At 42.5% G+C, this 15,113-nt stretch overlaps 1 protein-coding gene across 1 annotated transcript in view; it reads left to right on the forward strand.

Annotated features, from left to right (window-relative positions):
- Nucleotides 1-445: 445 nt before the first annotated feature.
- The window catches only part of ncam2 (neural cell adhesion molecule 2), a gene marked incomplete at both ends in the record, with an annotated part of 249,764 nt that continues 235,096 nt past the window's right edge, over nucleotides 446-15,113 (forward strand). The window contains one exon of the mRNA XM_083990597.1: nucleotides 446-497. Coding sequence (XP_083846723.1) covers nucleotides 446-497 — 52 coding nt within the window. The remainder of the gene's footprint in view (nucleotides 498-15,113) is intronic.

Consider the following 15,113-nt stretch of genomic DNA (forward strand, 5'->3'; position numbering starts at 1 on the left):
TGAGCTATGCTCCTGCAGACATGTTCATTTTCTTTCAATGCCTCCTTCTAACTTTGCAGCATGTTTTCAAATCGACTACATCATAAAGTCATGGACTATACAAACATGTTTGCTTGATTCCTCCTTGTTCGCCTTGTACCAACAGCGTCCAGCAGAGATGGTCGGAGAGGAATGACGTGCAGCAGCAGCAGCAGCAGCAGCAGCAGCGGCGGTGTGTGTGCCGGTGGTGGGGTCCTCATCCTCAACGCAGCGCAGGCACGGTGAGCGAGCGGCGAGCGGGAGCGCGCGTATAGGAAGGAAGGGAAGGAAGGAGCTGAGGCAGAGCAGTCGCCAGCGGAGCCGGAGCCTCAGACAGCGGATGAACGGAGTCGAGCGTGTGCGTCGCCCTTGTCGATTTTTTACATCAGCTGTAAGCAGCGTCCGGCGGCGAGAAACCTGCCCCAAAATGATGCTCCAACTGCTCCATCTCCTCGGGGTGCTCGTCTGCGGCAGCCAAGGTAAGGGCGCATCGAGCTTTGCTGACTTTGTGGACAAGTTGAGAGCGTTTTGCCATCGTGATCTGCAGCGGGCGGAGAGAGCCGCTGTGGGAGAGAGACACGGAGTAGGAGCGGGGGTGAGAGAGAGAGAGGGCTGGATTGTTTAACTGGACGTTGTTTTGTAATTGAAGCACGTCTTGCAGGGGACAGAATGCTTTCTTACTGAAAAGGGGGATTATGATGGGGGTCCCTGTTTTTTAAGGGGGCGCGCTGTGGGGCGCACTGTGCAAACTGTTATCTCCATCATATAACAGTCCTTATACTCATTAGTTAGTTCATGATGAGGTGCAGCCTGTTTGCTGTGTGTGGGTCTTATTTGCTCCGTCTTGCCTGGTTGAATCATAGAAAATAAATTAATAAATAATCGATTATATCTCGCAAGTTGATCAGGCACCAGACACAGGCCAGATATTAATTCTATATTCTGGACCATGATTGCATGTCTTGCTTTGCGTCCACTGCCCAGTAGTCCACTCTGTGTTGCTGTGGGCTGAGATTGGGAGATTGCACGGTGGAACATCTTCCCTCGCCGTCTGCATCCAGTCTGCAGGCACGTGCGCGATCACATCGGGGTGGGGGGTGGGTGGGGGGGTGAGGGGGGGCCTTGATGTCGTTAAACACTGCGATGCTTCGGGAAAAGTTTGGCAATTGGAGCTGCGTGTGTGTGACAGCGGAGTGACACTTCACCGGTAATTGGGTTCTGTGTGCGTGGCGCACCTGATCCAGGAGGCGCGCGGAGGTTGTCTGCGCGCGCGTACCCCCCCTGTGTATGTGTGTTGGTTTCACGCGCACACGGTGGGAGATGAAGATGTTACTTGAATGGATGTAAACACACTCGCCCCTGGCCTGTGTGTGTTGTGGTCAGTGACGCGCGTCGCCGTGCCACCGCGGGATGAGCCTGGCGCGCACCGCGGAAATTACTCAACTCCTGTAGCTTCAGATTCAGTGTTAATCCATTTCTTGAAGCGAAAAAGAAATGCTCGCAGGATGGGATTATTTTATTTATTTCAACACTAATATAAATGGATCTCAGGCAGAAAAAAAAAGAGAGAAATCATGCAACAAGTTAATTTACATCCAGGATAAGGCGCATTATCGTATCCCCGTGGCGAGATTTTCCCACTTATTAAAAGAAAACAAAGGTCTCAAGGAAAAAAAAAAGACAGAAAGAAAGAAAAAAGAAAGATGCAGATGGACATTTTTTGCAGTGTTGTCACGCTGGCTTCCTGGCGCACAACGGCAGGTGGGGGTAGAGCGCTGCAAAGTTGTGCCAAGAGTGCAGCCACAAGCCACTGGTCGTTGAAGCATGTTGCCTCTCATTTCATTCGGACTGCTTTGCTCCAGTCTTTCAGGATAGCTGGTCTCAGAGGTGTGTGCACAGCACCAGATAGATTTGACAGTGCTACAGTGTGCTGCACAACCCCAGTTTGAGGAGATGAAAAAAAAAAAAAAAACACAATGCATTTTAATAGCTGGTTCATCTGACATTGTTGATATGGTTGCATATAATTCAGTGTACATCTAAGATGCAATGGCATCAAACTGGAGTCCATGTGTTTGTTTTGGTGATTTGTGGCATGACAACAAAAGGATAAAAGGATGTAGTACATTGGCAGTGGAGGTAAAAAAAAAAAGAAAAAAAAAAGAAAAAAAAAAGGCAGGCTACTGTTCTCAGGCCTTAACTGGAATATTCATTGCTTTGTTACTTTCCCTTTGTTACAGTAGTATTACATCACCCAACCATCCGATTTCCATTCTTATCATGTTTTTCATGATAGCAAAAGTCCACGCAAATTGACCTATAAGACAAAAAGCAGAGAACACGCTGTAATGTGAATAATAAGGCTGGTTGGTGAGATGAAGGGCATGTACCGGAGCCTGACAGGGTGCTTAATTCTCAGTGTTCCTCGGCACCGTGGGGCTCCGGAGTGGACACCAAACCATTAATAAGAAGGAGCAGCGGCAGAAAGAGGTTTCATTCTCTTGCACCGATTCATGACAGCAGCTTGATTTTCTGACAAGAGGCAGCGAGGTGCCCCGGCTCCCACCACACTAACTCTGCAGATATCCTCTGTTCTCCCCCCGCTGACATCTGAAGGAAAACATTTGCTTTTGAAGTCCCAGCTCACCGTCTCACCCTACACTTTGCATCCGTGAAGGTTTATGTATTTGGCTTTTACCGATGCTTAGTACAATGAATTATATGCTTGCTTGGGCTCACCCGGGACTCGCCGATGTGATGTTAAGTGGCGTAATTAAGATACTTCACTGTATCTCATGGGGGGAAATGTCAGTGGCTCAGGGTTTAAAAGATTTATGCCCCTGCGCTTAAGTGTCTCTCATTGCACCCTGAGCCAAGGCTTAACCATGTATTTGAGCTTTGCTTACATCCTGTAGTTCTGGTTTACATACATGCTCACATGAGTGGGTATAAATGCGAGGACACACACACTTAACCACACATGCACACTGTACACAGCATCAAACCATCCCAATGAATCACCAGTTAAATATTTATGAGGCGAGTGCAGTTTCTTTTTCTTTTTTTTTCTAGAAATTCACTCCACTAGTTTTGCAGGAACTAGTTTTCCCAACATTAAAGCGTTAAAAGTTTCTATTCTCCTACATTTCCAGCTGATGCTGATAATTTATTGCTGCACACATTCTTAACAGCACGCAACACCACTCACAAACTCTTATTACAGACATGCAAAGCCTGCGTATTGGTCCTGCAAGGTGAATTTGATTGCATTGTTTGATTAATAGACTAAGACTGAGAGCACACATATAGAGAGCTAGTATATATATGAAAATGGAATCGCCCCCTCGAGGCAGCCGCATATGAGAAATCAATTTAAGGAACGACTAGAGTCAGCAGGGCTCTGAATTGTACAAAGGGCAATCTCACTGTTATGGATACACTATTTATTTGCCTGCGAGCCTTTGATTTCTCATGTGTGCCCTTTAACACTCGATCCGCCACATTCAAGTCCCGCTTTTTGAATTTGTGCGTACAAGGAAAGAGGCGTCTGTTATATTCTAAACACCTGAACACTTGAGAAAAAGCGCTGCCAAACATCTGTGCCGCAGGGCTCGTCGTCAGCTCGCTGAGAACAAAGTGGCAGAAATAAGACAGGAAGGAAATGAGCAGTAATTTTGAGATATGACATTGGCATATTTCTCTAACTCCTACCTGCATATGTTCCACTCTGTTTCCAAACTCAAAGACTGTAGAACTATTAAATTACCAAGGAGTAGACTGTGTGACTCAAACTCCTCTCAAATGCCGGTTTCAGCAGCAGAAAACTCACTGCATGGAGCGCAGAACGGGCCAACTGGGCTCCAGCCAGCAGGGCTACGGGGGGGTCGGACCACCCAAAGATCACAGCACCTGCTTAAAGTGTTTGTGTTTATTGTTGGAAAGTCAGTCAAGTGGATACAATGAGATGCAACAAGACAACAAATAAACACAAAATCACCAAAATGAGACAAAGAGCAGCAGCAAAGTGTGATCGCTCAGAGTTTTTACTCAACCGTCGCTTTATTTTTGTGATGTTTTTGTCGTATTTTGTCAACTACCGGTGGATACTTCTACGTGGAGAGGACTTTGTTCAGGAGAGGAGCTTCTTTCATTGAAACCAGAGCAGTTGTGGAGGACGCCACCCTGCTCCAGCTGAGATGAAGAGCTGTATCAATTCATCCAAGTTCTCCGTGAACTCGTTGCTAGGATACAGACTTAACATCCTGAGGCACTTTTAATGATATCAGGAGACTTCAGTCATGTTTCCCTGATGGATTCACTGGAGAGATGCACACTGAAGATGGTAGAGGCCGTTCTGGACAACTCAGATCATCCACTTCATAACACCTTGATGGTGGACGTAGAAGATCCTTTGTACCTACAGACATCAGGCTTTTCAATTCTTCTGCAACTGGTTGATGACTGGTTTCCCTCAGGGGATTAATAAAGCAGTTTGTATTCTCATTCGTAAAAGGATCTCAAGTGAGATAAAAACAAAAACGGACCGCAAAAGACACCTGAAATGACTACACAGGGATATGAAACAGCCAGTAAGAGGAACAAACCAACTGCAAGGAGACACAAAACAATGACAACAGCCACATTTTGTTTTGCATGTTTATGCCCAGGGTCGCTTCGCTTCCTGATCCTTCCATATCCGCAACTTCTTCATTGTGAAGTTTAGAGGTCAGTCCAAGTGCAGCACCTTCAAAAAAAAGCAGCAAATTGCCTTGCTCAAGGGCATTTCGGAAGGCTTGGTGTACAAGCTGCACAGTCATCAGCTCACAGCTCGGTTAACAGGATTAGCATCAGGGATTAAGAGACCTGCGTGGCAAATATGTTCATACTTGCTTGAAAAATGTGAAGAAAAACAGTCTTTTAATAACATTTCTTATGCAATAGCTCAAGTACTGAGAGGCGAGATGGTATTAAAACAACAAGCTCCAGTAGGTAAACATTTGGCATATTTCTGAAACCCTTATTTGTGATGCATGGAGTAAAAACAGCAGCATGTTCGATAATGCCCCCAGCCAACCTCGCTGCGTTTTCACTCAAATTAGCCATTATTATCATGGAAGTGACTAATGTTCTCTTCAGGGAGTCTGTCCCAAACAGGAGCCAAGAAAATGTAGATGCGCTAAGCAGTCGGGATCTTCTGGTAGGAAGAGTTTGGCATCGCTCATTATAGTATAGTCTGAATCCCAGAAAGAGAAAATTGAGGACGATGGAGTGAGCAACACGATTTATACAGAGGGAGGAAGCGAGGAAGAGATTATGTTTAAAAATTCATTCAGTTCAAGTGAATCTGATTGCATCTAGTTAAATTGCATTGCCAGAGATTGAATCAAACTCTGTGGAGTCGCACTGCGCCAAAATTAATAAAATGTAATTGAATCCTGTCGAGATGGAATCAAATTAGGCCAGAGTGACGTGATTGGAGGAGGCAGCTGCTGCATGTTGCCATGTGCTCCTGTGGGTTCGTCTACTGTTTTACATCACTTTGGTGCTAGCCAAGCAGGAGACCCTTTGGCTCCCGCCCGCGCGTGTCCTGCCAGTCTAAATGCCAGTCTAACTAGCAGGCTAATAGGCAGAGCCAGGATGCCAGGGTGACAACAGCACCAGTGGGCACCGTGTCTGACTGACAGATGGATGCAGGGGAGAAACTGAGCTCTTGCATTGGTCTGACTCTGCATCTCCCTTGCTTGTTGTTCACTTTATATCTGTGGCATATGCATTCACATACACACACACAGACAGCCTTAGACACACAGTCTGCTCCTCCACGGTGCATCGTCTCATGGTCTGGGGCTGAGTCTTGGGTTTGGCCACCAGCAGGCATGATTAAACCAAGAACAGAGGGATCAGAAGAGCTGCAGAACAACCCAAGTCTGGGCTGAGCGTTTTGAGTGACCCACTTAGACCATATTAATAACCACTGTAAAGCTTTGGGCTTGGGTGCAGAGCGATCTGATGGGAAGTTTTCTATATGACGTAATACACGCATAAACAAAATTAAACCGTAGCAGCAGCAGCAGCCTGCGCGTCCCGTCCTGTACTTTCCGAACGGCACAATGGACTTTGCAGAAACACTGACGTAATATCAGTGATGTCACCTGTCAAACTGTCGTCCTCTGAGTTACAAATCACATTTTCCACAGTATCAAACATTGAGTGTGTTGCGGCTGGCGGGCGAAAGGGTGCAAAAAATAAATATACAATTAACTGTGTAAATGTGTATAAACTATCATGAACATAGGCACAACATTGATTAGAATTAACACCAACAACATGAATGTGCGAGCTTGTCAAAAACAGTGACAGCTACGACAAATAAATAAATGAAGCTGCTCTTCAAATAGTGACAGACTGGCTTCCTGTACTGTATCTCCCTGGTGAATAAAAAAAAAGATTTACATTTGTTTACTGTTACTCATGTTTGTTTGGCAGTAAAATCAAGTCTTCTAATCTTTACAATCCTGTTCAACTTTTCACTAATGAAGCCACAGCCTGGCGTATTTCTCCACGGCTTCACAGTGGTAATTATTCTGCTGTAGAACTACAAATGAGGACATCAAGGTCATGTGTAGATTTTTTTCCCCCCCTTCACATGTCTACTTTGAGTTTTCACACAATTCATCCACAGGGGTTATCTCAACTTGAGTTCCAACGTGTAATTTCCATTTTAAAAAGTTTATAAAAGTAAAGAAAAAACTCTAGTCTCTTCACCTTTGCATGACCCTGCATTTAAAAGTTGTTTGGAACCGGCTCACACTGTTAATTTCCGTTCCCTTTTCCCCCCGGGTACAGTATTGACTGAGGTGTTAATGACGATACACAGTTGATGGATCACATTCATTTTGCATAGTGCCCTCGAATATCTTAGGCCATTGACTCCCAAATCTTGTAATACTGCCCAACACGTAGTGAGAGTTTTGTCTTTTAAAACCTTAAAAATGTCATTTGTTATTAATTTATTGAATGCCAAAAATATAATTCTAAGTTTTTTGATTTTTTTTTTTTTTTTTTTTTTGAACCGTCTGTTTATTGAGTTTTACATATTACAAAAACAATAGTGTTCTGATTACAGATCTAAATACAATATACCCCAGAACAGATACCACCCCCCCACCCCCCCGGCACCCAGCCCCAACAGATGGACATGCATAGGTAAAAGTAAATTAAGGACAAACGAAAGAAAAAAATAATAATAATAATAATAATGATGATGATAGAGGAAGAGAAAAGGTAGGTAAATAAATAAGCAAATGAATAAATTAATGTATGAATAGATAAAAATAAATAAGTAATAACAGTTGTAATACTCAAAATAAATAAATAAATAAATAGACTAATAAGACCAATAGGGAAACATAGATATGAGTTGGCAGGTAGTAGGAAATATAAATCAATTAAAAATAATTAAATAAGTTAGTAATAATAAAGAATATATAATAACAATACAAAAAAATATATACACATACACACACATACCCATATATATATAAAAAGTGAATTAGTAAAAAATAATAATTAAAGAAAAAAAGAAAAAAAAAAAAAAAAAAAAAAAAAAAAAAAAAAAGGGAAGGGAAGGGAAAAAAACTAAAACACAGGCTCAGCATTGCAGTACTCAGTTCACAGTGATCGGACATCTTGTGCTATTAACATAAGACAGAAAGGGATTCCAGGTCTTCTCAAATAAGACATCCTTTCCAATCAGAGTCAGTCTAATTTTTTCTAATTTAAGAAAATAAAGCACTTCCTTAACCCAATGTGTATAGGTAGGTGGGACTGGGGATTTCCATTTTAGCAATATCAACCTCCTGGCCAGCAGAGTTGTGAATGCTATTAAATCCTTTTTAGCTGGGGAAAGAGTAGGAGGGAAAGGCCATACACCAAATAGGGCAGTTAAGGCATTGGGAGTCACATCCCTTTCAGTTATTTTGGATAAAGTACTAAAGATTTCAGACCAAAATCTAGTCAGAGAAGAGCAGCTCCAAAACATGTGAGAGTAATTAGCTGTGGCTTGTTGGCATCGATCACATAGTGGAGACACTGTATCGAACATTTTTGCGAGCCGGGCTTTAGTGTAGTGGGCTCGATGAAGGATTCGACATTGCATAAAGCTGTGACCAGCACATATTGAAGACTTATGTACTCTGCGCAAAATCTCTTCCCAAACATCATCAACAATCACCTCTCCCAAATCTGTCTCCCAAACTGTTTTAAGTACAACAGAAGAGCCTGGACAAAGACTATAAATATTTGAATAAATAGAGGAGATTGCCCCCTTTAAAGAAGAGAGAGGCTTCAGAAAAGTCTCAAAGTCTGAAGACTTGGGAAGAGTGGGGAATCCTGGGAATGAGCCACGGACAAAATTTCGGACTTGGAGGTATCTAAAAAAATGTTCTTTAGGAAGCAAAAATTTATTTACCAATTGTTGAAAAGAAGCAAAAATAGAATTAACATACAGGTCTCTAATAGTTTTTATGCCCAGCCTAGCCCATATAGAGAAGGTGCTATCCAATAACGATGGGGGAAAAATAGGATTTGCTGCAAGTGGAGCCTCAGTTGAAAGAGTTTGAAGGCCAAAATGACGTCTAAACTGAGTCCATATTTTAATGCTGGAGGCAACTATCACATTCTTAGTGTGACCAGAAGTAGAAAAAGACAAGGGCGAATACAGTAACGCTTTCAATGACGCCGGCTGAACTGAATTTGCTTCCAAAATCAACCATGATGGGGGGACCTCAACATCTCCATACTTAACCCAATAGTTCAGATTTCTAATGTTTGTTGCCCAATAATAGTAAAGGAGGTTTGGTAACACCATTCCGCCCAAAGCTTTTGGCCTCTGTAAAACTTGTAGACGCAACCTAGGAGTTTTCTTGTTCCAAATAAAATCTAAAATAAGACTGTCTACTTTACGGAAAAAGGAAAGAGGAAGGAAGATAGGAATGCATTGGAATAAATATAAAAAGCGCGGGAAGATGTTCATTTTAATTGCATTGATTCTGGCAGCTATGGAGAGATTTAGTAGGGACCATCGCTCAAAATCTTGTTTAATTTTTGTGAGCAGAGAAAGGAAATTTTCCTTATAGAGATTAACCAATGTTTTGGCAACATAAACTCCAAGATAAACAAAGCCAGCGTCCGCTACCTTAAATGGTAAATTTTGAAGCTGAAGTGAATTATCGTTTACCTCTCCATTAACAGTAAGCATTTCACTTTTACTAAGATTAAGTTTATATCCAGAGAATCTACTAAATTTGTCTAGGACTGAAAGGGCTGCAGGAATAGAACGTGACAGATTAGACAAAAGCAACAGAAGATCATCCGCATACAGCGCCACCTTCAGCTCTACACCATTTCTGGTTATACCACATATATCAGGATGAGACCGCAAAGCAATTGACAGAGGCTCCATCACAATAGCAAATAAGAGCGGACTCAACGGGCAACCCTGTCTTGTAGAACGATGTAAGCGAAAGTATTCCGAATTTGTGCCATTTGTCCTGACCATGGCCTGAGGAGAAGCATATAATAATCTAACCCATGAAACAAATTTTTCCCCAAAACCAAATTTCCCCAAAATAAAAAAAAGATAATCCCACTCTACTCTGTCAAATGCCTTCTCGGCGTCCAGAGCTACCAGAGCTTCTGGGAGAGCATTTGAAGGAGGATTATAGACCACATTAAACACCCTTCTAAGATTAAAAAAGGAGTGTCTATTACGTATAAACCCAGTTTGGTCCAAAGATATAATTGAAGGTAAGACAACTTCTAAGCGTCGGGCTAATAACTTGGACAATAATTTGAAATCGACATTCAGTAAACTAATGGGTCGATATGAACCACATGAAAGTGGGTCTTTACCTTTCTTTAGAAGCAGAGAAATGCAAGCCTGATTTAGGGTGTGGGGAAGTGTGCCTGAATTATAAGACTCAGTGAACATATCTAACAGGTGTGGGGCCAGTTGTTTCCAGAATGTTTTATAAAACTCGGCTGGAAAGCCATCTGGGCCTGGACTTTTACCACTTTGTAATGATTTAACTGCCGCCTCAAGTTCAACTGCTGTGATAGGACGTTCCAGTTCCTCAGCTGCAACTCGATCCAGATTGGGAGTGTTAAACCTATCAAAGAAGGAGATCATATCCGCAGAAGTATTAGGACAATCAGATGAATATAGTAATTTGTAGAATTCCATAAAGGTTTTATTGATTTCCAAAGGGTCAGATGTTACACCCGAGCCAGTCTCAATTTGAGGAATTAACTGAGATGCAGAAATTTGACGTAGTCGATGGGCCAAGAGTTTACTCGTCTTGTCACCCTGTTCATAAAATTTGGATCTTGATTGTAATAAAAGTTCAGTAGTATGCTGCGACATGATAAGATCATATTCAGCTTGTAAAGTCATCCGCTCCTTATAAGTATCTTGTAGTTTTGAGACTGCATATAAAGAATCTAAGAGTGCGATGCGTTGAGAAAGCTTGGCTAACTTCTCTTTTCTAGATTTTCTCTGATGAGCCTTATAAGAAATTATCTCCCCTCTGATAAAAGCTTTCATTGTTTCCCACAACCCTGAGGCTGTTACTTCTGGAGTTTTGTTGACCTGAAAAAAGAAATCCAACTGCTCTGCAACAAATTTAATAAAGTCTGTATCTAAGAGCAAATGTGTATCTAGGCGCCATGGTGGTCTTGTATTAACAAACTTCTGAAAATAAACATTCATAGAAATGGAGGCATGGTCCGAAACCACGATTGAATCGTATTTGCAGCCGGAAATGGAGGATAACAACTTGTTATTCACTAAAAAAAAATCAATTCGTGTATAGGTACGGTGAATGTGAGAGAAAAAAGAGTATTCCCTTCTATCCGGATTGAAAAAACGCCAAGGGTCAACAACATTAAACTCTTTCATAAAGGCTTGAATCACTTTGGTCGACTTGGACTGAGTAGCTGAGGTTGGGGAAGAACGATCTAAGGATGGATTCATCCAGCAGTTAAAGTCTCCACCTAAAATTAAATCATACATGGACAAGTCAGGTAGCATTGAGAAAACCCGTCTAAAAAAAGACTCATCATCCCAGTTGGGGGCGTAAACATTAGCAAGAGTCACTTTTACATCAAAAATGTGTCCTATGACAGCTATAAACCTGCCATCAGAATCAGAGATCGTTTTAACATGAACAAAAGGAATATCTCTATGTAAAAGAATAGCAACGCCTCTTGATCTACTGGAAAATGAGGAATGATATATTTTCCCGACCCAACTCTTCTTCAGTCTAACACTATCTATCTCTTTTAAATGGGTTTCCTGCAAGTATATGATATGAGCATCCAGGTGGCGCAAGTAGTGCAGCACCTTACTACGCTTAATTGGATTATTTAGACCCTTACAGTTTAAACTTACAAATCTAACATCTCCACCCACACTGGATAGTGTTCTTTTAACCTGGGCCATTAAAGGACAAAGAATTCACGATGTAAAAAGAAAAAAGGAGAAAAAAAAAAAAAACACACACACAAAAAAAAAAAAAAAAAAAAACCCTCTCAATACATCTGGAAAAGTAGCGTAGGTGCCAGTCATTACCCCGAAAAAACACGAACAACCCCCCCAGATTCGAACAAACCTCCTCACTTAGCAGAAGCATCCAAACAGTGATGCGTGCTACTTCACCCCACATTGAAATAAAACCTGTCGTTATCTGCAGCTTAACCGTGCTACTAAACGACCTCAGGGAGTGTGGATATGTGCTGTCCCAAAATAAAAATAAAATAAAAAGGTGCCATGTATTATAATGAAGAAAAGAAAAGAAAAGAAAAAGAAAAACTGATTCAAAAGCACTGCATCAGTCAAAAACATCCTCATAAATAGAGACTGACAGAGAGAAATATGACAATAGAAATAAAAATGAGCACCAATGTACTCTATAAGTGGAGCAATAAAAATTTACAGACAGTTCACCATACTATAGTCAGTCCCTGGATAAGATAACAGCAGCATAGATGCTAAATATGCAGCCTACTGCCGCAGAAATACAAACCGAGCCAACAAGCGCTGGAGGATTTCAGAGTCAGTCACTCTCCGGGCCGGGATTCTTCTTGAGTCTCTTGTTGACGAACTCCATGGCCTGGTTCGGGTCTTCAAATCTGTAGGTCTGGCCGTCGGACATGGTGATGTGTAGAGTAGCCGGGTACCGGAGGCCGAATTTGACGTTAGCACAGGCATGGAGCTCCCTCTTCACCTGGACAAAAGCCGCCCTCCGCTTGGCCACAGTCGGTGTAAAGTCCGGGAAGATGTGCACCCGTTTCCCGTTGTGTAGCAGGGGGGAGCTCTGTCCAGCGCGGCGTAGAATAGCGTTCCTCGTTTGAAATTGTGTCACCCTGATGACCATCGGGCGAGGTGGTTCTCCCTCCTTTGGTTTAGCACGCAAAGTGCGGTGGGCCCTGTCGAGCCCGGGCAACCCGTCGAGTCCCAACAAGTCCATTAAAAGTTTGGCAGTAAACTGTGTAGGTTGAGGACCCTCGGTTCCCTCAGGCAAACCCACTAGCCGAATGTTGTGCCATCTTGAGCGTGCCTCCAGTTCTTCACATTTCTTGCCCAGAGACTCCACCGTAGCAGATAGCTTGGTGATATTCACCTGCATGCTAGTTAGCTGGTCTGAGTGCTCGTTAGCGCAGCGCTCCAGGTCATTAATAGTTCCACTTTGCAGGGAGACTTTTTCTTGCAGTGGTTTAAGAGCAGTCGCCACCTCCTTCGTAACTAGCTCTGATATGATTGACTCGAATTTTGTCACAATTTCAGTTTGTTGGTCGTCCATCATTACCTTGATGCTGCGTAGCATCTCTTCATTAGCACTCGGCCTCTCAGGTAATTCGGGCTCCTGTTGCGGCCTGTTTCGCAGACTCATCGGTAGACTCATTTTTCACCCGGCCGCTCGACAAAAATGCAGGTTTGGCTCTCAAGATGCAGGGCTCCTAAAAACCACTTGGTCACCTCGAAGTTGCGGACAGTGGACAAGCTTAAAATGATATTAAAACTATATTATAATCACATTCCCGAGGAGCGACCGAAAAACACGTCCTACATCGTTCGCGTCTTGACCACGCCTCTTGATTTTTTTTTTAAATTAAGGAAATAGACACTCTAACACACCTTATGTGTGAATTTGGGAACTCTATGATGAACAGAACTGAAATAGATGACAGCACATATTTCATAAAAACGCTATATCTCCATTTCTAGAAAACAAGCAGGGATTTTGGTGAAAACTAGCCACTGTTTAGCTTGGGGTTGCTCAGGAAGGGAGGCATGAATTAAACGGTTTGTCCCTATTGGAAGCAGAAGGTTTCACCTTTCCAATGAGCCATAGTATGTGCCCATAGCAATAAGTAAGGGATAATGTATAGTTCGGAGGTTGTTATGGAGAAATAAACCCCGACAGGTTGTATGGAACCCCGACGCGAAGCGGAGGGGTTTCATTCAACATGAAGGGGTTTATTTCTCCATAACAACCGACCAACTGTACATTATCCCGCTTATTACACGGTTTACGAGTGAAATAATTAATTTGAAACATAATGTTGATCAAAATACGACTTTCATCGATTTAAAATTGCATTTAACTTAGCGAATCTGCAAGACCGGTCACTTCCGCTGTTTTGCCGAGCCTCCTCCCGTTCGTGCATTTGAAGCCTTTGATAATCAATCAGTGGATCGATGGATTACCATACACATGTTAGGATGTGTGTATTGTGTGTAGTCGTATCTGTCATAAACAAGAGATTAACTTTACTGTTTACGGGGTGCGTTTGTGTCGCGGAGCCGCGGTGCCACTGAGAGACAAGAGGAGAGCTGACACCAGGTCAGAGGCTCTGATCAGCAGGTTTGGTTTCCAGCAGCGGTGTGGAAGGAGCCTCCACTCTCCTTGTAGGCTAACAAGTTACAAGTGATTTATCTAACATCACTATTAGTCCGGAGCTGTTTAATGACGGTAAAAATGAAACATAAGGTAAATATCCTGCATAGTTTCTCTTTTCTGTGCTGCGCTGATCAGAGCGGCGTCCTTAGCAACGGTCTGTTATACTTGACGACGGTCTGTTATACAGAAATAACAGACCGCAGAACGCGGCGCTGGACCAATCAGAGAGCAGCATTCAATAGAGCCGTGTAATAATATAGAATACACTATGGCTCATCACCAATGGTCCAAATTGCTGACACCAGGATTAAAGCTTTGGAAAACAGCGCAGCATTCAATGAGTTAATGGGGAGTAATGGGGAGTAATGTGCATGTGGCTGAAAGTGCAGGAGCGACATGAAATAGTTGGATAAATATGGATGGGAAGTGAGCTGGTACAGCCACGGGTACATTTCTGAGTCATCATTAAAAGGAGTTTTTCATGGGAGCTGCAGCAGGTGAAATGCTGGAGGGCTACCAACACAGTGACAGATGAAATCCCAGGCTCACTCCGCTCTAAGATGGACACAGACGGATGACAGGAAGGGGTGGCTGGATGACAGATTAACGGACAGCTGAATGTGCTAACGTTGAGATACAGCCGTAATGAAGAGGAGCCGGTCCTTTTGGCCGCCAAAGAACAATATTTTTCAACTTCTCCCCTGCTGGATGTGTGCCTCACGTCGATGGAGCACTAGTTAGTGTGAGCCCATGACGCCTGCTGGATGTCTATACGCTTCATCAATGTGATTGAGAAGTGGACTAATGCTAATTGTAGCCACGTTGGCTGGGAGGCACAAAGTGTGGTGTAGGTTTATTCATACACCGATCAGTACGATGAGTAACTTTAACTCAACTCAACTCAACTTTATTTATAAATATTATTATTTAAAACAACCACAGCTGAAACAAAGTGCTGTACATAATGCAACATATGGAAATAAAAATAATTAGCAGAAAAATAGATATAAAATAATTGCTTTTAAAACAATTTAAAAGCAATAAAACAATTTAGAATTTAAATAAAACAATTAAAATAAAAAACAATAAATAGAACAGACCATAAAACACTAAAACAGAGGTAGAGTCTCATGC

Source organism: Trachurus trachurus (assembly GCF_905171665.1).
Source record: "Trachurus trachurus genome assembly, chromosome: 2".
In the NCBI taxonomy this organism is placed as follows: domain Eukaryota; kingdom Metazoa; phylum Chordata; class Actinopteri; order Carangiformes; family Carangidae; genus Trachurus; species Trachurus trachurus.